The 20,304-nt window shown below is 48.7% G+C and overlaps 1 protein-coding gene across 6 annotated transcripts in view; it reads left to right on the top strand.

Moving 5' to 3' along the window:
• The window catches only part of LRWD1 (leucine rich repeats and WD repeat domain containing 1), a 71,771-nt gene extending 64,726 nt beyond the window's left edge, over positions 1-7,045 (top strand). For 5 of the 6 annotated variants that reach the window (XM_029612614.1, XM_029612613.1, XM_029612612.1 and 2 more), the window contains 4 exons: positions 1,428-1,531; positions 2,591-2,752; positions 4,681-4,790; positions 5,563-7,045. In XM_029612614.1, the coding sequence (XP_029468474.1) occupies positions 1,428-1,531; positions 2,591-2,752; positions 4,681-4,790; positions 5,563-5,709 (523 nt within the window). In that variant the 3' untranslated portion in view covers positions 5,710-7,045. The remainder of the gene's footprint in view (positions 1-1,427; positions 1,532-2,590; positions 2,753-4,680; positions 4,791-5,562) is intronic. The other variant, XM_029612616.1, reaches the window with a different exon arrangement.
• Positions 7,046-20,304: the final 13,259 nt, after the last annotated feature.

Raw genomic sequence — 20,304 nt, forward strand, 5'->3', positions numbered from 1 at the left:
ACACGCTTACTTTTTAAGATCCAAAAGTACGTGTATAAATCCAGAACCTTCCCCGAGAATACCTTCGCTCATTCAGGGTAACCTTACACACATACAAGACATAGGTGCCTTTAATTTACCCACACGTTGGGTGGGCGACTGTGTACAAGACCACTTTTGCACATAAAACCCGAAGTTACCTGCCGAAGTCTCTCTGAAAACGTGAGCTAATGCTGCAACACCCACACTGTAGCAGAGGCGTTCCCAGGGCAGGGTTAGGGCAAAGATTGATTAATGCTGCGGCATGGGGTAAAATGTAAAATAACAGTTTGTGTTCTCAAAACTGCGGATATTCATCCCTGGGGCAGCTTTCCAAGCAAAAGTGCATTCATGCAGCCAGGAAAAGTCCCCTGAGCCTACGAACTCAGAAAGTCGTTAAGCTGCATCGCTTTTAGCAGCTCCTTTAGGGCTAATCAGGCTCCATCTCACCTGCTAAAAAATGAAGCAAAGAGCAAAAGACAATAGGTAGAAAAAAGAAAAAAAAAATGCAATTGCAGAGGGTTTGGCGTTTTGCCCTGTTCTTACCGAGATCAGTTTCCCCCTCGCTACAGCTCATAAGCTTCTCATGCCTGCTGAGTTCATGGGCATCGCCTCCGACCTGCCCTCTTTCTCTTCGCTTGTTGTTTCAAGGGACTGCAGAACCAGCTCTCCTGGATGCTGGCGTGTTGCCTAAGGTTGCACTTCCTCCACCCTTGGCCAGCTCTGGCCTGCTGCCTTTCCACCAGGTCATCCCAGCATGGTTACGACTGCAGCAGAAGGTCATCTGCCCTTCTGCAAGAAACCTCCAAAGGCTGCAGCCTGGGATTTAGGGGCGTGTTCCTTCTGGGCTCTGCGCAAAACTTTTAAAAAGTTTATGAATAACGTTTTGTACTTTATAAGGAGGTCTTAGATATTTCTTTTTTTACTATTGAAAAGCCTGCTTAAAACTGGAACAGATTAACAGCTCCAAGTTGAGAGCAGCTGTCTGGATACCTCGGGTCATCTTGCGGGAAACATTTTGGTCGTGCTTAAACATGCACAAACATGATTAGCCCTTTGGTGCCTGGGGTAAAGCTTTAGCTCTCCTCCAGCAAAGGTTCTGGCGATTGGCTCTGAGGCGTGTCATGTATGATATTTCCCGCAGAAATGACTTGTCTTGGAACCAGTGTCTCTAACAGCTCAGCTGGGAGAGGCAAACTTCCTGAACCTCTTCATATACTCCCAAGGGGTAAAACTCCCAGGAGCGCAAATATTTCAAAATTACTGAAAGAAGTGGGAATCACAGAGAACTGCCCAAGGATGTCCGAGCAAGAATGAAAGCTGGGTCCCCAGAGCTACCCCTGGGGCCAGCACACCCTGTACGCTCCATTAACCATGTTCAGTGTCGTCTTGTATTTTCCTTTCCTCAGGCCGTTTGACTTTGAATTCCAATTTCCCGTGTATGCCAGAAAAGACAAGGACAATAACTTCCGCATGGTGGACGGGCTGGCTGTTCTGAACCAGGATTTGGTGGGTAAGTAGGTGGCTGATTCGCTCACTTTGATTTCCTTGCTGTCACATGCCGAAAGCAGTTTACAAAGATAAAAACATACAATTTACAATAGCATAAAATAGCAGCAATATATATAAAGAAATAAAACAACTAAACCAGATATGTATACAGTTTGTAAATGAATACATAAGATGGACAAGTACAAACACTGAAAATCCACAGCAAGGTCTATCGCTTGGTTCCAGCCTGGGAAGGGCTTTCTCTTGGAGGCAGAATCCTTTCCGAGCCATTGGTCTGAGGGCAACATTTCCATCTCTTCAGCCTTAAGTCACCTGCTGAACCCTGGCTCAGCTGGGTCACTCCCCCGCTGGTGTGCACTGCTAAGATATGTGTCTAGAAACCCTTCATAAGGGCAAATAATTAAAAAAGACAGAGAGGCCTGTTCTCCCAGTGGGCCTCCTCCAGCGGCCCGCTTCACTTGATAGGATGGCTATTCCAGGAGTGCAGGGCACTTGGACTCCTACAGCAGAGTCTATTGTTTTATTATAGAAAGGCAGTCAACCCTCTGTAGCGCTCTACCTTAGCCTTGGACACATTTGAAGCGGGGGGAGCAGTGCTTGCAGTGATTTCTGGCCAGCTTTGCTGAAGCTCCGATTAGAACAACAGCTCCTTGAGTTATAACTGTGTCTGTTCCTTCACCGTATGAACTGTTTTAGTCCTACAGCAATTTTAGAGAATGAGAACCAAGTAATTGCAGAGGTAAACTAATCAGAGAAAGCAGAGCAGAGGATTTGGTTGCTACCAGCCTCAAGAGGTGTGCGAGAGAAGGTTTTTGTTTTTGGTGGTGATGAGAGGGTGATGCGGGGCCATAGTTAGACCCTGCCTACTTCAGATGGATGTCCAGATGCCACCTGGCTCCGCTAGCCTTCCTGTGTTGAGACACCGGTTTGTTAATGAAAACGTTCTGTCACGGCTGCTGAGGGAAGGGGAGGGGAGTCAGGTAGTGGTGAACCAAAAATCGGAGAAGGCGGGACAGTGATAGAAATAAATTCAGATGCGTTGGATTTTGTGTCTTTGTAGTGTCAAAGAGTTGCATGCAGGGATCCATGTACCTCTGGAGCTGGGGCCAGTCATTAAAGACACAAGCAAAGAAAGGCAGTAAGAAAGTGAATGCGGCTATTCTAGCGGAACTGCAGTGGTCGGACACTCAGCTGCCCTATCTCACCCTCAGCACCTGTCCGGGTAAGTGACAGGACTGCCTGACCAGAGGATGGATGACAGCTGCAGTACCATGGGCTGTTGAAGCTGCTCTGAGATGTCACACAGACGTTGTAAAGGCCAGGGAATCACTAATGACACCATAAAACTCCTTTTATATAGAACCATCATTTACCTTTACTAAAGGTAAAAAGGGGGAGAAACGCTTGCTTACCTAATGACTCTGTCTTGGGGTTGCACACTGCCATGCCGGGAATCTGGTTTCAGTTTGGGCTGGGGATGCTACGGAGGTGTGGGGGCTTAAGCACCTTTAGAGGGGGGAGAGTCTCAGCTATTACACAGTAGCACCACCTACTGGTGGGGAAACACCTGGGGTAATTGTACATGTGGGCTTAATGGCAGCAGAGCCCCAGAAGGAACTGGTTCTAAACGAGCTAGAAACCCAAAGGTAAAAGGGTCTCTGATGTGTCCGGAGAGTGGTAGACTACAAATAAAACGTATATTACTATGCTTGCTCTGATTAACCGATATTTTTTTATATTTTTGTTTTTGTTTCTTAAGTATCTCATGCACTAAACCTGTCACCATGGTCAGGTAGTGCATCACAAGACGTGAAAACCCTATTTTTGGATTCTTAAATATAATTCCTCCCTCAGCCCCTCCTTTTCATATTTGTTAGCATATATAACGGGTGTCACGGAGGTTCGCCAGCCCCTGAAAGACCATTCGTGCATGCTCTAAGGTGTTCGTGCTGGGATGAATGTTAAAAAGTGCCAAGTGGAGCTGAGCCAATCAGGTGGCTCAGTTGGTGGAGATGCTGTCTAGTGGTAATTCTTTTTTTTTTTTTAATTTTCTATTTGTCACTTTTCCACATTATTAGATAATACAGAATTATATCACATATCTATCAAGCCCACTATATAGCCCAAGATTTACACAATCCAAAGAAAGTTAATATTACAATAGAAATAAGATATTTCTAAGAATATAAATGCAGTTTTACATTGAGAACAAAAAGAAACATGAGGAAATAAGCAAGCTGTGGGTTCCTTATACTTTTTAGAGGTCTCGATCTGATCTGAGCTCTTAGCCAGAGGACGGTGAGGAACCAAACTGATAACCTATTTTATTAACCGGGAAAGCAGTCAACTATGATGGTTGATAAAAGAAATATGATATCACTTGATGTTTAATTAAACATTTGCATGGAAATTTTAAGGCAAATAATGAACCTAGTTCAAGAACTCTGGGCTTCAACAATAAAAATTGTCTAGCGGTAATTCTGCTACAGTGTCCGTGTCTCACAGGGGATCAGCGGGTGGGCCATGGGCAGGGAGGGGGCGCTTTTTAAAATACAAAAAACATTAGAGAATTATAAACACCTATAAATGTAAAATTTGTAGGTGCTTTATAGTAATAAGTGTTGCTACCAGCATGTCTTCCAGGATGAGCCGTATGGTCTTCATCTGCCGTCATGTTCTCTGTTTCTGTGTTCTTAAGGTAAGGTTGTCACCCTGCACCGGCTTGGCTGATTGCAACAGCTTGCCTCGATCTGCTGTCCTGGCAAACCTCCTGGCCAAGCCTTAAACCTGAAGAGATGCAGCGGCTGCAACCCCTGTGAAACAGTGCAAGATGCTTTACGGGCAGCCAGCTTGTGCTTATTTTCCCTGGGAATTTATCAGCGTTTATTATAACCAACGAAAATGGGAGAAAATCAGTGGAGGGGAAAAAAAGAGACTAATTTTTTTTTCCACTGTTTTTTCTTCTGTTATTCTTGATTCTGATAAATTCCCAGAAAAAAGTTAAAAAAAAAGCAAAAACCAAAAAACCCCTGAAAATGAAGATCACTACTTCTGGGGAGCAGTGAGCCCTTTGGCTGGGGAGAGGCAGGGCAATAAGGTACCAGCTGGTTGCTGGCATTGAAGCTGCTTCCTTTTTCTTCTTTTTTGCAGAAGAGGGGCGGGTCTTTTGCGGTGACGAGAAGGGCAGCGTTTGGCTGTATGACCTTAGTCACCGCACACAGAAGAAAGATCCTTCCGTACAGAAAGTGGCTCCCTCACAGGTGTGTCCCCAGTCACATCCTTACACATTTTAAAGCTGTTTAGCCTTGCAGAGTTCACTCTTCTGCTATCACTTGCAGGAAGGCTTAGGAAATGCATCAAAGAGCCTTTTTCTTGTGTACGTTTCTGCCTGAGCTTGCAACGTTGATGCTGCTTCACTAACCCATTCATAAAGGCTTTGCTCTGACAACCCCCCCCCCCCCCCCTTTATAGGGCTCATTCATTATCTGTACCTTTGGGTTGCAGTGAAAGCGCCTGCTACTCTGAACGTTTTCTGGCAGCCTGCTTCTTTTCATATCTCAGTGGTGAAAATGTTTGCAGTGTGCGGCTGCCCTGTTGCAGCGCGTGACTAACCCATCACTGGGCTATTTCATCAGAAACACGATCTCTTGTGCCCCCATGTAACAATTTATTAAGACCATAATTCACAAGTGAGCCCTAAAAAGGAAAATGATTTAAGTTTTGGGTATGGATTTGGTGGGGTATTGGAGGGTGGGGAAGGTGCTTTTCCTGTTGTTATAAGTCCCTTGAGTAGAATCATAGAAAATAAGCTATAAGGGACCTCGGGATGTCATCGTGTCTCACCTCCTTTCTCCAAGGAGGATCCAGTGGACCTTAACCAGCACAGGCAGATGAATTTCTGATCTACTGTTATCGGAGGTTTTTATAATGGCAAGTCCACCACTTCCCTAGAGAACATGTTCCAGTTCTTAGCTGCCATCATATCTCTCACAACTGTGTTATAATTGGTTTCTGATTTTATGTTTTCAATAGATTCTCAATTGGCCATACTTGACTACCAAGGGACAGAAGAAGCAGGTGAATGGGACAGTGATTAACAGTGTTGCCGTAGACCCCACATTCAAATATCTGGTAGCCCTCACAGACCAAAACATTATTGCTATATGGAAGATAATGTGATCCTGAGGAAACCTCTCTTCTGAAAGCACACATTTGCATCTTAAGTCGCTTTTTAAAGTCATCACGCCACTGAACCATGAGAAGCCAGATTGTCCTCCGAATTACCAGTACTTAACCACCCAAATTTGTACATGTCAAATCTTTTATCTGTTTATTTAATTTGAGTGATCTAATGTAGTAATACCTAACCTACCCTGTCATGCCCGTCACTACTGCTTCTTTAATAACAGGGCTGCCAGTCATCACAGCCCCCACCATGGCATCTTCTCTCCTACCAGCACAGCTGTCATCTAACCCCAGAGCCCATCTCCCCCCCCCCCCCACCCACTGATGTCATCCATGCGGGGGGGGTGGGGGGTAGGGGGCATGTGTGTGATAGGCCAACAGGACACACTGGAGGGGACTGGATTCTGACCTGGCCTGTCATGCCCGACGAGGCTGCTTCTTTAACAGTGGGGCTGCTCTGACCACTGCAGTCCCGCCCCCCCCCCCCCCCCCCCCCCACCATTATGGGATCTTTGCTCCTGCCTGCATAGCTCTCATCTAGCCCAAGAGGCCATGCCCATGCTGATATCATCCACATGGGGGTGGGTGGGGAGGGGTGAAAGGCCAGCAGTAGATAGCAGAGACACCATGCTCCAACACATGCATGAAGGAGCGCAACAAAGGAGCGCTCATGCACAAGGAGTGCTGAGGAGGCTACAGGACTAGCACCTCCCTGCCCCCGGAAGACCCATTGTGGACCTCTTTCTCAATAGCCTCAACCATTCCAGTGTGTTGCGGTCAGGGCAGGTACAGTGACTTGCGTGTTTGTAAGCACTGGTATGCCCCTCAACGGCCATCTTGGCTTACTCCTATAGTGTGTGTTTATCCCATTATAACTACCATTCCCTGTACGTACCCAGATCAGTCCAGACTCCTTGGTTTTGCCTCCCTTCCAGCAGATGGAAAGAGAGAAAGTTTTGCTTACACTGTCACTTATCCTAGTGTGCCACCTGCAGTCCGTCAGTATTTCTCTATCTCCAGCAGATGGAAGGTGGTGCAAACCCTGTAGTCTGGAAAAAAATAAAGAAGACATGAAAGGCAGTTTTAGCATTAGGTGACTGGATAGCCCTCCCTGAAGGTCAGTAGGTCCTGGTGGAGCCATCCTTGCAGGTGGCGGAGTAGACGAGGAGGGGGGGTTGGAAACCCCCGGGTCTCTTCAGATCCTTGACCTGCTGAGGGGGAAGATAACTGGTGGGGCCAGTTCCTTCTCCTCCCTCCTACAGGTGGACTGCCAGAGTCTGCAACTGCTAAAGGGAAGTTTGCTTTCTCGTAAAGTTATATTAAAAACAAACGAACAAGCTTCTTAGTTTTTTTGTAGTTGTGCCGGTTGGCTGCTTCGGCCGGGTTTTGCAGCTTGCCACTTTGGGGAGGTCGGGCATATTAGGAGCTGGTTCTTGCAGCACTTTTTGTAGGTGGGCTGGTGTGGCAGGGAAAAAAAAAAGAAAACCATGCTGCGTGGCGGGCGGTGCGCTGCGTGTGGAGAGATATGCGCAACTTTCTCTTGCTGGCACTTGCTCCGCTGCCTCTCCAGGGGAGAGGGAAGCTCGGGGAGTGTAATAAAAGGCTTGGACAGGCAGTGATCCTCCGCAGGAAGCGTGATGAGGAGCCGAGCATCCCGACGTTGTCTTACCTGATTTCGGCAGGAACGGTGGCCATTTTGACCTCCTTTGCTGCCACGACTAATGGGGCCTGCAAGTCTGTCCTGCCCCCACCACTAATGCCGGTAGATTGAAGACCCTCAGAGCCCCGGGGGTCCCGGGATCCTCTGCTGGAGGAGGAGGAGGAGGAAGACCTTGGAGCAGGTCCCAGAAGACCCAGGGGATTTTTCCCCGGATTTTGTTGTTATGTGCAAGGCAATTTTGGCTAAAAACACAACTGTTCATTTACTTCTACTCGCAAAGTGATAGCATAGGCGCAAGGCAAAGCATCAATTAAAATCAATCACCCGACCAACACCTGGAACAGTGCCTCACCCCAGATAATCATCCCTGAGTGCATACCTTAAGAAGCACGATGCAAACCCTATCCCCATTATATATCACCACCACATCTCTCGCTTAAAGTCACCACAACAACACTCGAGCCGATCCTCTAGGTCTCTCATCTCAATCATGGCCTCACCCCTTTCTCAGCTACTAGGACTCATGATTTTCTCCCTAACACTCTTCAATGCACAGTCCCTTACAAAGAAAACTCACATCCTCAATGACTATCTCATGGATTCAAACCAGACATCTGTGCCATCGGAGAAACCTGGCTCAGAAACTCAGACATCACCCTGATAAATCAACTACCCACACACATTTACGACATCTTCTCAATTCCCAGACAAAAAAAAAGAGGAGGTGGCCTTCTTTTAGCAGCCAAAAAAGATCTCAAGCTCACTACCCAACCAGTCAAGACTTCCACCAAACTTGAACTAGGTTTTCTCAAATGGAATCAGCTTCAAATTCTTGTAGTATATGCCCCTCCTGGACTACTTGACACTGATGCCTCCCCCATCATAGAAGCCACTGTGAAATACATAAACACGGACTCCCCAGCTATGATCCTGGGGGACGTCAACCTCCATGTCGACACTACACCACCCTCTCCCAACTGTGAGGCCCTCCTCACCACCCTCAGAGCCATGGGCTTTGAACAAATCATTGACAAACCTACACACAGAGAGGGTCATACGCTGGACCTCATCTTCATAAACTCCGGCCTATCATATTCTTCCCCCCCTGGACTACATCCCAGTCCCATGGTCGGACCACTCACTGATATCCACTACTCTCACGACCGAAGAATGCCCTGACGCCCCCACAACCCCACTCCACCATCCACTTCAGGAAGACATGAACGTCCGACATGCTTAAGGAACACCTTTCCAAAGAACTCACAAATCTGGATATAACCAACCCCAACTCAGCCATACAAACCTGGCACAACATCCCAGAAGAAATAGCCAATAAACTATGCCCCCCAGCAGTCAGAACAATCAACCCGGATCTAAAAGGAAAACAACCTTGGTTCTCCCCAGAACTTAAAAAAATGAAGCAAGACCTCAGACACAAGGAATGTAAATGCCGCAAGGCCCCCAGTACTACTACACTGCCCGACTATAAATGCACCCTTCACCGCTAGAGGAGCTTCATCCTACGGACAAAGAGAGACTTCTACGCCAGCAGAATTCATGACCTCCAATTTGATGCCAAGGCTCTTTTCTCCTATGTTTCCCAACTCACAAAAACCACCGCCCCGGCTATTCCAGACGAACATGCACAAGTCAAGGCAGACATACTCGCACTTTTCTTTCAGAAAAAAATTTCAAACACACTAGCACTTCTGCCCACCAACACAACTCCACCCCCGCTAATTCCCACCACTCCTACCTACAATGGAGCCAACCTCGATACCTTCGAACCCACCTCCTCCAAAGAGATCGAATCCCTCCTAAAGAGACTGAAACCATCCAGCCACCCGTCAGACCACATACCCACAAAACGTTTGTTACTTATCCAAGACACCATCTCCAGACCCCTGGCCAACATCATAAACTGCTCCTTATCTCACGGAATATACCTAGACTCACTAAAAACTGCTTCCCTCAAACCCCTTCTGAAGAAACTCAACCTAGACACAAAGGATCTCTCCAATTTCCGCCCTATTTCCAACCTCCCTTTTGTTGCTAAACTCACCGAGAAACTGGTCAACACTCAACTCTCGGACTACCTGGATGAACACGGAAACCCTCCTCATTTCCCTCCCGGATCAGATCATCATGGGCCTAGACAAAGGGCACTCATTCCTTCTAGTTCTTCTTGACATCTCGGCTGCGTTTGGTATGGTGAACCACTCCACCCTGTTAAACCGTCTCTCAGACATCGGACTATCAGGATCAGTCCACAGATGGTTCAATTCCTTCCTAAGCAACAGAAGTTTCAAAGTCAAAATCAACAATAATCACCCAGCATCAAATCATCATTAGACGTTCCCCAAGGATCCTCCCTATCCCCCACCCTCTTCAATATCTACCTCCTCCCCCTCTGCCAGTTGCTAACAAACCTAAAATTAACACATATCTCTACGTGGATGACGTACAGATTCTTATCCCCTGCATGTGCAATTCAGCCATTGTTGGTTGTCTGAATAAAAATCCTCTTTACTTAATTCCCTCTGTTGCTGAAGCAGTGAGCTGCGCTGGATACTTTTTCTAAGTCAAGTATCATGCTTAATTGATTCGGGGTAGTAGCCACCATAACAAGCAAGCTACAGCCATGCTTATTTGTTTACCCAGACTATGTAATACATTCCTTGTTGGTTGATGCTGATATAAATCATCTTTTCTTCATTCTCTCTGCCGTTGAAGCAGAGAGCTATGTTGGATGTGCATTGAAAGTGAAGTATCAGGCTTATTTGATTTGGGGTAGTAACCGCCATAACAAGCAAGCTACTCCCCTGCTTTTTTGTGGATGCAAATCCTTTTTTCCACGTTTCCTCTTGCTGTTGAAGCATAGAGCAATATTGGAGTCGCATTAACTGTGTGTATGTTTATTGAATAAGGATATTAATCTCCAGGTAGTAGCCTTCATTCCCGCAAGCAAGCCACCCCTTGCCTCTTCTCTTCATTCATATCCTCTAGACTTTATGGATCCACAGTGTTTATCCCATGCCCCTTTGAAATCCTTCACAGTTTTGGTCTTCACCACTTCCTCCGGAAGGGCATTCCAGGCATCCACCACCCTCTCCGTGAAGAAATACTTCCTGACATTGGTTCTGAGTTTTCCTCCCTGGAGTTTTAAATCGTGACCCCTGGTTCTGCTGATTTTTTTGCAATGGAAAAGGTTTGACATTGTCTTTGGATCATTAAAACCTTTCAAGTGTCTGAAAGTTTGAATCATATCACCCCTGCTCCTCCTTTCCTCCAGGGTGTACATATTTAGATTCTTCAATCTCTCCTCATAAGTCATTCTATGAAGACCTTCCACCTTTTTGGTCGCCCTTCTCTGGACCGCCTCCATCCTGTCTCTGTCCCTTCGGAGATACGATCTCCAGAACTGAACACAGTACTCCAGGTGAGGCCTTACCAAGGACCTGTACAAGGGGATTAAACACTTCCCTTTTCTTACTCGATATTCCTCTATGCAGCCCAGCATTCTTCTGGCTTTAGCTATCGCTTTGTCACATTGTTTCGCTCACTTCAGATCATTAGAGACTATCACCCCAAGGTCTCTCTCCTGCTCCGTACATATCTGCCCTACTCCCGCCATCGAATACAGTTCTTTCGGATTTCCACACCCCATGTGCATGACTCTGCACTTCTTGGCATTGAATCTCAGCTGCCATATCTTCAACCATTCTTCCAGCTTCCTTAAATCTCATCTCATTCTCTCCACTCCTTCCGGCGTGTCCACTCTGTTGCAGATCTTAGTGTCATCCGCAAAAAGACAAACCTTACCTTCTATCCCGTCTGCAATGTCGCTCACAAAGATATTGAACAGGACCGGTCCCAACACCGATCCCTGCGGCACTCCGCTCAACACTGCTCTCTCTTCAGAGTAAGTTCCATTTACCATCACCCATTGTTTTCTGTCCGTCAACCAGTTTGCAATCCAGGTCACCACCTCTGCACTCACTCCTAAGCTTCTTATTTTATTCACCAGTCTCCTGTGCAGGACCGTATCAAACGCCTTGCTGAAATCCAAGTAGATGACATCGAGCGCTCTTCCTTGATCCAATTCCTTAGTTACCCAGTCAATATATGTAGCTAAGCTCCGCCTATCCATAATTGTTATTTTTCTCTCTTACTCTTTCTTTGATTCCTTCTTCAGATTCCAAGTTTACGCCACCTTGTTAAATGTAACTTTGCCTCTTGTTAGTGACCTCTTGTTAAATGGTTGTTTATGTTAATCCCCAGGTTCCTTAAAACTGATTTGATATGATCCATATCATGAAGAATTAAATACATAAATAAATAAATAAACTAGAAGTCGCCTTCACAAGCCAGTGGACCTGCAGGAGCCAATTGTGACTAAGAGGCCTCGATTGGCTCAATCTGGTGGGGTGACCAGAATTCAGAGAGTGCTGGGACAACAATTACATTCGGGGAATGCAGATGATCCCTCGGAGGGCTTGGAGAATGGTGATCCTCTGTCTAGAGATCCACCCTTCCTCGGTGGCAGGTCTGTCTCTAGAAGAGGCCATATTAATATTGACCAACTATCAGGCCGATACAATACAGTGTGCTCTGGCGGACTGCACTATTAACCCGCGTTTGGGCGTGCATTTTAGACGCGCTAGCTTTACCCCTTATTTAGTAAGGGGTAATAGCATGTCGAAAGCGCGCGTCCAACCCCCCCGAAACTAATAGCGTTCGCAACATGCGAATGCATGTTAATGGCCCTATTAGTTATTCCTGCGCGATTCACTAAGTAAAATGTGAAGTGAAGCCGCACATTTTACTTTCAGAAATTAGCGCCTACCCAAAGGTAGGCGTTAATTTCTGCCGGCACCAGGAAAGTGTACAGAAAAGCAGTAAAAACTGCTTTTCTGTACACCCTCCAACTTAATATCTTGGTGATATTAAGTCGGAGGTCCCAAAAGTTAAAAATAATTTTAAAAAATTTAAAATTGGCTCGCAGGTTGAAAACCGGATGCTCAGTTTTGCCGGTGTCCGGTTTCCAAACCTGTGGCTGTCAGCAGGTTTGAGAACTGACGCCGGCAAAATTGAGCGTCGGCTGTCAAACTCGCTGACAGCCGCCCCTCCTGTCAGAAAAGACACTAGCTTGTTCCTAGCACCTCTTTTTACCGCAGGCCCTCATTTAAATACTGAATCATGCGCACGGGAGAGTGGTCTGTGCACTCGCCCTCTCTCCTGCGACTTTTACTGAATTGACCTGTATGTGAGCTGTTGCCTCATGAGTTACAGAGAAGTAGGGAATAGTGAAACCGCTCTATCTGTCTGGGAAAATATCCAATGTTTGGACAGGACAGTTCCAACCATGGCGTACAACTGAAGTACATAATAACAGGAGAGCGTTATGTAGGCAAGAGAGAGCTTGGGTTAAAACCTACTCTCCTGAGTAGCTTCATATGTATAAGAATCATTTGATTCGTTATAAAGAATCGATCAATGAAGCGGGATTTGCATGTGCATGAAAATCCCGTTTCTATCACGTAAATTGGATTTTAAAAGGGGCGTGCACCGATGCCATTTACAGTTTTACTAGTTTGCCCAGTTAAGAGATAAGTCGTCCAACCCCCCTGATGTGATAGCCTTCACTCCACCCAATTAGCCCCAACCCTTAAAACCCCACAGATCTGCAAAGTTTTCTTTAAATTTTAACTTTCACAGCATCCATAGCAAAAGTAGTGTTACACAACAGGGGAGCTCAGTGAGCGCCGGGTTGCATAAGTATTTACGCGCACATCTGCGGTTCACGCCCTGAAATGCCCAGGCCCCGCCCCTTTTTGAAACGTTTGACACCTGCGCACTGTGGCACTTACACGCGCAGCTTTGTGTGTGTTCCACAATTGATGTGCGCGCCGGGCTTTTAAAACTCACCTCGTAGATTGTAAGCTTTTTCAGGCAGGAACTTGTACCTGTACCTGAACTCTTAAAAAAAAAAAAAAAAAAGTAGTAAGACGCTTTGAGCGATATTTGGAAAGGCAGATTAAAAAGCCGCCCTCCTGGTAAAACAGCCTTTGAAACTGTGCATAAAAATCTGGCCACTGTATGCTCCCAAGTGAGACGTTTCTGGAATGGAGTTTCTAAGATAACTTTTGTAACAGAAAACTCCCCCCCCCCCCCCCCCCCCTTTGCAGGAGGACTGACGCAGGTCCAGTTTCTCCTTTGGAGAAATGTTAGTGGGTGGTTTTGAAAGATCCTCTCGGACAGCCATCTGCCACTATCTATTAAACCAGTGATTCTCAACCTTTTTTCAGCCGGGACACACTTGACAGATGGTTCTCGCATGCGTGACACACTGAACATGTGACCGTCACGGGGCTAAATGTAAACATGCATTCTGCGTCCACAGGAACCCCCTTGACCCCCAACATTGGTTGCAGAGCAGAACTAAGGCATTACCCATACAACTTACCATACAAAAAAAGATGTTCTGGTGATATCTCAGTAAAAGCAAACCAAACTCCCTCTACTACCAGGCACAATAGCCCTTCTTATGAAAAGACAGCAGTTTATCACCAATCCATGTCCTCTTGAGAAAACACAACAAATAAGATTGATACAAATTAGGGATGTGAATCGTTTTCCATATCGTCTTAACGATAGAAATCGTGTGGCAGGGCAAGAAAATCGTCTTAGGCACGATTTTTTAGTTAAAAAATCGTTAAAAATCGTTTTTTCCGATTAGTGCGCACTAACTCGAGTTAGTGCGCACTAACTCGAGTTAGTGCGCACTAACTGGGAGTTAGTGCGCACTAACTGAAAATGATACAATTTGACACTTTTCAGGTCAGTTAAGGTCAGTTTAGGAATGAATATGTATTCCTATTGGCTGCCCTCTTATTTATTCATGTTACCAAGTTTCCTACTGACAGTATATGGGGGATGGGAAATGGAAACAGTTGGTAGCTTGACAAAACAAGTAATGTGATCAGTCAATGTGACTAGAACTTGTGCCCTAACCCTGATACCAGGGGTATTGTGATCTTCCTGCACACAGTGCCCTATCCCTATTAATACCAGGAGTGTTGTGATCTTCCTGCACACAGTGCCCTATCCCTAATACCAGGGGTGTTGTGATCTTCCTGCACACAGTGCCCTATTCCTGATACTGGGGGTGTTGTGATCTTCCTGCACACAGTGCCCTATTCCTGATACCGGGGGTGTTGTGATCTTCTTGCACACATCCCGGTATCAGGGATAGGGCACTGCATGCAGGAAGATCACAACACTCCTGGTATTAATAGGGATAGGGCACTGCATGCAGGAAGATCACAACACCCCTGGTATCAGGGATAGGGCACTGTGTGCAGGAAGATCACAATACCCCGGAGGAGTGAGGGTCAGGCAGCCCCCCCCTGTCTGTGAAGCCAGCCTCTCACTAGTAATGCAGGGAGGGAGCTGTCTCAGACTTCACCATCCTCCCCCCCCCCCCTTACCCACACACCATTCACTAGCTGGGACATGGGGGAAGTCAGGAGTGAGGGTCAGGCAGCTCCCCCCTGTCTGTGAAGCCAGCCTCTCACTAGTAATGCAGGGAGGGAGCTGTCTCAGACTTCACCATCCTCCCCCCCCCCCCCCCTCACCCACACACCATTCACTAGCTGGGACATGGGGGAAGTCAGGAGTGAGGGACAGGCAGCTCCCCCCTGTCTGTGAAGCCAGCCTCTCACTAGTAATGCAGGGAGGGAGCTGTCTCAGACTTCACCATCCTCCCCCCCCCCCCCCCTCACCCACACACCATTCACTAGCTGGGACATGGGGGAAGTCAGGAGTGAGGGTCAGGCAGCTCCCCCCTGTCTGTGAAGCCAGCCTCTCACTAGTAATGCAGGGAGGGAGCTGTCTCAGACTTCACCATCCTCCCCCCCCCCCCTCACCCACACACCATTCACTAGCTGGGACATGGGGGAAGTCAGGAGTGAGAGTCAGGCAGCTCCCCCCTGTCTGCGAAGCCAGCCTCTCACTAGTAATGCAGGGAGGGAGCTGTCTCAGACTTCACCATCCTCCCCCCCCCTCACCCACACACCATTCACTAGCTGGGACATGGGGGAAGTCAGGAGTGAGGGTCAGGCAGCTCCCCCCTGTCTGTGAAGCCAGCCTCTCACTAGTAATGCAGGGAGGGAGCTGTCTCAGACTTCACCATCCTCCCCCCCCCCCCCTCACCCACACACCATTCACTAGCCGGGACATGGGGGAAGTCAGGAGTGAGGGTCAGGCAGCTCCCCCCTGTCTGCGAAGCCAGCCTCTCACTAGTAATGCAGGGAGGGAGCTGTCTCAGACTTCACCATCCTCCCCCCCCCCCCCTCACCCACACACCATTCACTAGCTGGGACCTGGGGGAAGTCAGGAGTGAGGGTCAGGCAGCTCCCCCCTGTCTGTGAAGCCAGCCTCTCACTAGTAATGCAGGGAGGGAGCTGTCTCAGACTTCACCATCCTCCCCCCCCCCTCACCCACACACCATTCACTAGCTGGGACATGGGGGAAGTCAGGAGTGAGGGTCAGGCAGCTCCCCCCTGTCTGTGAAGCCAGCCTCTCACTAGTAATGCAGGGAGGGAGCTGTCTCAGACTTCACCATCCTCCCCACCCCCCCTCACCCACACACCATTCACTAGCTGGGTCATGGGGGAAGTCAGGAGTGAGGGTCAGGCAGCTCCCCCCTGTCTGTGAAGCCAGCCTCTCACTAGTAATGCAGGGAGGGAGCTGTCTCAGACTTCACCATCCTCCCCCCCCCCCCCCTCACCCACACACCATTCACTAGCTGGGACATGGGGGAAGTCAGGAGTGAGGGTCAGGCAGCTCCCCCCTGTCTGCGAAGCCAGCCTCTCACTAGTAATGCAGGGAGGGAGCTGTCTCAGACTTCACCATCCTCCCCCCCCCCTCACCCACACACCATTCACTAGCTGGGACATGGGGGAAGTCAGGAGTGAGGGTCAGGCAGCTCCCCCCTGTCTGTGAAGCCAGCTTCTCACTAGTAATGCAGGGAGGGAGCTGTCTCAGACTTCACCATCCTCCCCCCCCCCCTCACCCACACACCATTCACTAGCTGGGACATGGGGGAAGTCAGGAGTGAGGGTCAGGCAGCTCCCCCCTGTCTGTGAAGCCAGCCTCTCACTAGTAATGCAGGGAGGGAGCTGTCTCAGACTTCACCATCCTCCCCCCCCCCCCCTCACCCACACACCATTCACTAGCTGGGACATGGGGGAAGTCAGGAGTGAGGGTCAGGCAGCTCCCCCCTGTCTGTGAAGCCAGCCTCTCACTAGTAATGCAGGGAGGGAGCTGTCTCAGACTTCACCATCCTCCCCCCCCCCCCCCCCCTCCCCCACACACCATTCACTAGCTGGGACATGGGGGAAGTCAGGAGTGAGGGTCAGGCAGCTCCCCCCTGTCTGTGAAGCCAGCCTCTCACTAGTAATGCAGGGAGGGAGCTGTCTCAGACTTCACCATCCTCCCCCCCCCTCACCCACACACCATTCACTAGCTGGGACATGGGGGAAGTCAGGAGTGAGGGTCAGGCAGCTCCCCCCTGTCTGTGAAGCCAGCCTCTCACTAGTAATGCAGGGAGGGAGCTGTCTCAGACTTCACCATCCTCCCCCCCCCCCCCCCTCACCCACACACCATTCACTAGCCGGGACATGGGGGAAGTCAGGAGTGAGGGTCAGGCAGCTCCCCCCTGTCTGCGAAGCCAGCCTCTCACTAGTAATGCAGGGAGGGAGCTGTCTCAGACTTCACCATCCTCCCCCCCCCCCCCTCACCCACACACCATTCACTAGCTGGGACCTGGGGGAAGTCAGGAGTGAGGGTCAGGCAGCTCCCCCCTGTCTGTGAAGCCAGCCTCTCACTAGTAATGCAGGGAGGGAGCTGTCTCAGACTTCACCATCCTCCCCCCCCCCTCACCCACACACCATTCACTAGCTGGGACATGGGGGAAGTCAGGAGTGAGGGTCAGGCAGCTCCCCCCTGTCTGTGAAGCCAGCCTCTCACTAGTAATGCAGGGAGGGAGCTGTCTCAGACTTCACCATCCTCCCCCCCCCCCCCCCCTCACCCACACACCATTCACTAGCTGGGACATGGGGGAAGTCAGGAGTGAGGGTCAGGCAGCTCCCCCCTGTCTGCGAAGCCAGCCTCTCACTAGTAATGCAGGGAGGGAGCTGTCTCAGACTTCACCATCCTCCCCCCCCCCCTCACCCACACACTATTCACTAGCTGGGACATGGGGGAAGTCAGGAGTGAGGGTCAGGCAGCTCCCCCCTGTCTGTGAAGCCAGCCTCTCACTAGTAATGCAGGGAGGGAGCTGTCTCAGACTTCACCATCCTCCCCCCCCCCCCCCCCCCTCACCCACACACCATTCACTAGCTGGGACATGGGGGAAGTCAGGAGTGAGGGTCAGGCAGCTCCCCCCTGTCTGTGAAGCCAGCCTCTCACTAGTAATGCAGGGAGGGAGCTGTCTCAGACTTCACCATCCTCCCCCCCCCCCCCCTCACCCACACACCATTCACTAGCTGGGACATGGGGGAAGTCAGGAGTGAGGGTCAGGCAGCTCCCCCCTGTCTGTGAAGCCAGCCTCTCACTAGTAATGCAGGGAGGGAGCTGTCTCAGACTTCACCATCCTCCCCCCCCCCTCACCCACACACCATTCACGAGCTGGGACATGGGGGAAGTCAGGAGTGAGGGTCAGGCAGCTCCCCCCTGTCTGTGAAGCCAGCCTCTCACTAGTAATGCAGGGAGGGAGCTGTCTCAGACTTCACCATCCTCCCCACCCCCCCTCACCCACACACCATTCACTAGCTGGGTCATGGGGGAAGTCAGGAGTGAGGGTCAGGCAGCTCCCCCCTGTCTGTGAAGCCAGCCTCTCACTAGGAATGCAGGGAGGGAGCTGTCTCAGACTTCACCATCCTCCCCCCCCCCCCCCTCACCCACACACCATTCACTAGCTGGGACATGGGGGAAGTCAGGAGTGAGGGTCAGGCAGCTCCCCCCTGTCTGCGAAGCCAGCCTCTCACTAGTAATGCAGGGAGGGAGCTGTCTCAGACTTCACCATCCTCCCCCCCCCCCCTCACCCACACACCATTCACTAGCTGGGTCATGGGGGAAGTCAGGAGTGAGGGTCAGGCAGCTCCCCCCTGTCTGTGAAGCCAGCCTCTCACTAGTAATGCAGGGAGGGAGCTGTCTCAGACTTCACCATCCTCCCCCCCCCCCCCCCTCACCCACACACCATTCACTAGCTGGGACATGGGGGAAGTCAGGAGTGAGGGTCAGGCAGCTCCCCCCTGTCTGTGAAGCCAGCCTCTCACTAGTAATGCAGGGAGGGAGCTGTCTCAGACTGGTATCAGGGTTAGGGCACTGTGTGCAGGAAGATCACAACACTCCTGGTATTAATAGGGATAGGGCACTGTAAGAGATGACTGTAGTAGATTGAATAAAGATCTGATGTTTCTGCTCTCCTCACACCAAACAAAAACAACACACAAGCAGAGAAGCCCTTCTTACAAAGCTGAGCTAGTGAGTTAAGTAGGAGGAAAAGTAAACATACTGGTGCCAGTGTGGCTACTTAAAAAATACACTTACCAACAATCAATTACATATATTTGAACTGTGTACAGTTCCAGCCAGGACCACCTTTCTAAAATGCACAGTGATTGGCAAATTCAACATGCACTAGCATTTCAGGTGCCTGCTAACAAAAATAATAAACAAACAAGTTCTAGTCAGGTGAGTGCTGATCATTACATTACTTTTTTTGTCAAGCTTCCAACTGTTTCCATTTCACATCCCCCCAACCATATTGGTAACATCAATAGATAAGAGCACAGCCAGCCAATAGGAATACATACATACATATTCATTCCTAAGTGACCTTTACTGACCTGGGAAGTGTGAACACTTTGTTTCATTTTCTGTTGGTGTTCGTTAGTTTCCAGTTCCATTTCCCATCCCCCCAACCATCACCTCAGTGAGGGCAGCCAGCCAATAGGAACACATATTCATTCCTAACTGACCTTCAGTGACCTGGAAAGTGTTTATTTGTATCATTTTCAGTTAGTGCGCACTAAATCGAGTTAGTGCGCACTAACGGGGAGTTAGTGCGCACTAACTCGAGTTAGTGCGCACTAACACGATTTAACGATTTTTAACGATAAATCGTTAGAATTTCTATTGTATCGTGTTCTATAACGATTTAAGACGATATAAACATTATCGGACGATAATTTTAATCGTTGAAAAACGATTCACATCCCTAATACAAATGGCTACATGCTAGTAAAATACCTCACACCTTGGTCACACACAGAACTGACCTTCACCAAGTACAGAAAGACCAAAAATTATAAATATGGAGACAGAAACTGGAATGGAAATCCGAAAAAGCCACTCTGCATGCAGTGAGAACCTGGAGAAATGGAAAGAGAAATATAGCACCTAACAGTCTCAGGATTGCAATAATACATACAAACTAACCCGCACAAAGTTACACCTGTATTATGGAACACACTCAAAGAGTAACAACCCTATCTATGAAAAGGCAGCACTACAACTATTAAACCAGGCCCTAAACACTAATACACCTCCTATTAGGAAAACAGAATAAGCCAAGCTGCTATAGAGCCCCACACAGAAATAATTGGAAAGCTTTACTAATAAATGTTACAAAACAGCCTCTGAACAGAATAACATCCAACAATTAAAAACTCATAAAAATTAACACATGTCCAAATATCAATAAAATATTTCAAAACAGCAGACCGCATAATACTCAATAATTAAAATGGCAGTCAATCAAGAAAAATAAACTTAAAAAGCCACCTTTACTTACCCTCTCCAGCAACTCTCATACTCCTTTCCCTTGCAGGCCGAAAGCACACATCAGAAGCAGTCTCTCT

Source organism: Rhinatrema bivittatum, chromosome 8, assembly GCF_901001135.1.
Source record: "Rhinatrema bivittatum chromosome 8, aRhiBiv1.1, whole genome shotgun sequence".
Taxonomy (NCBI): domain Eukaryota; kingdom Metazoa; phylum Chordata; class Amphibia; order Gymnophiona; family Rhinatrematidae; genus Rhinatrema; species Rhinatrema bivittatum.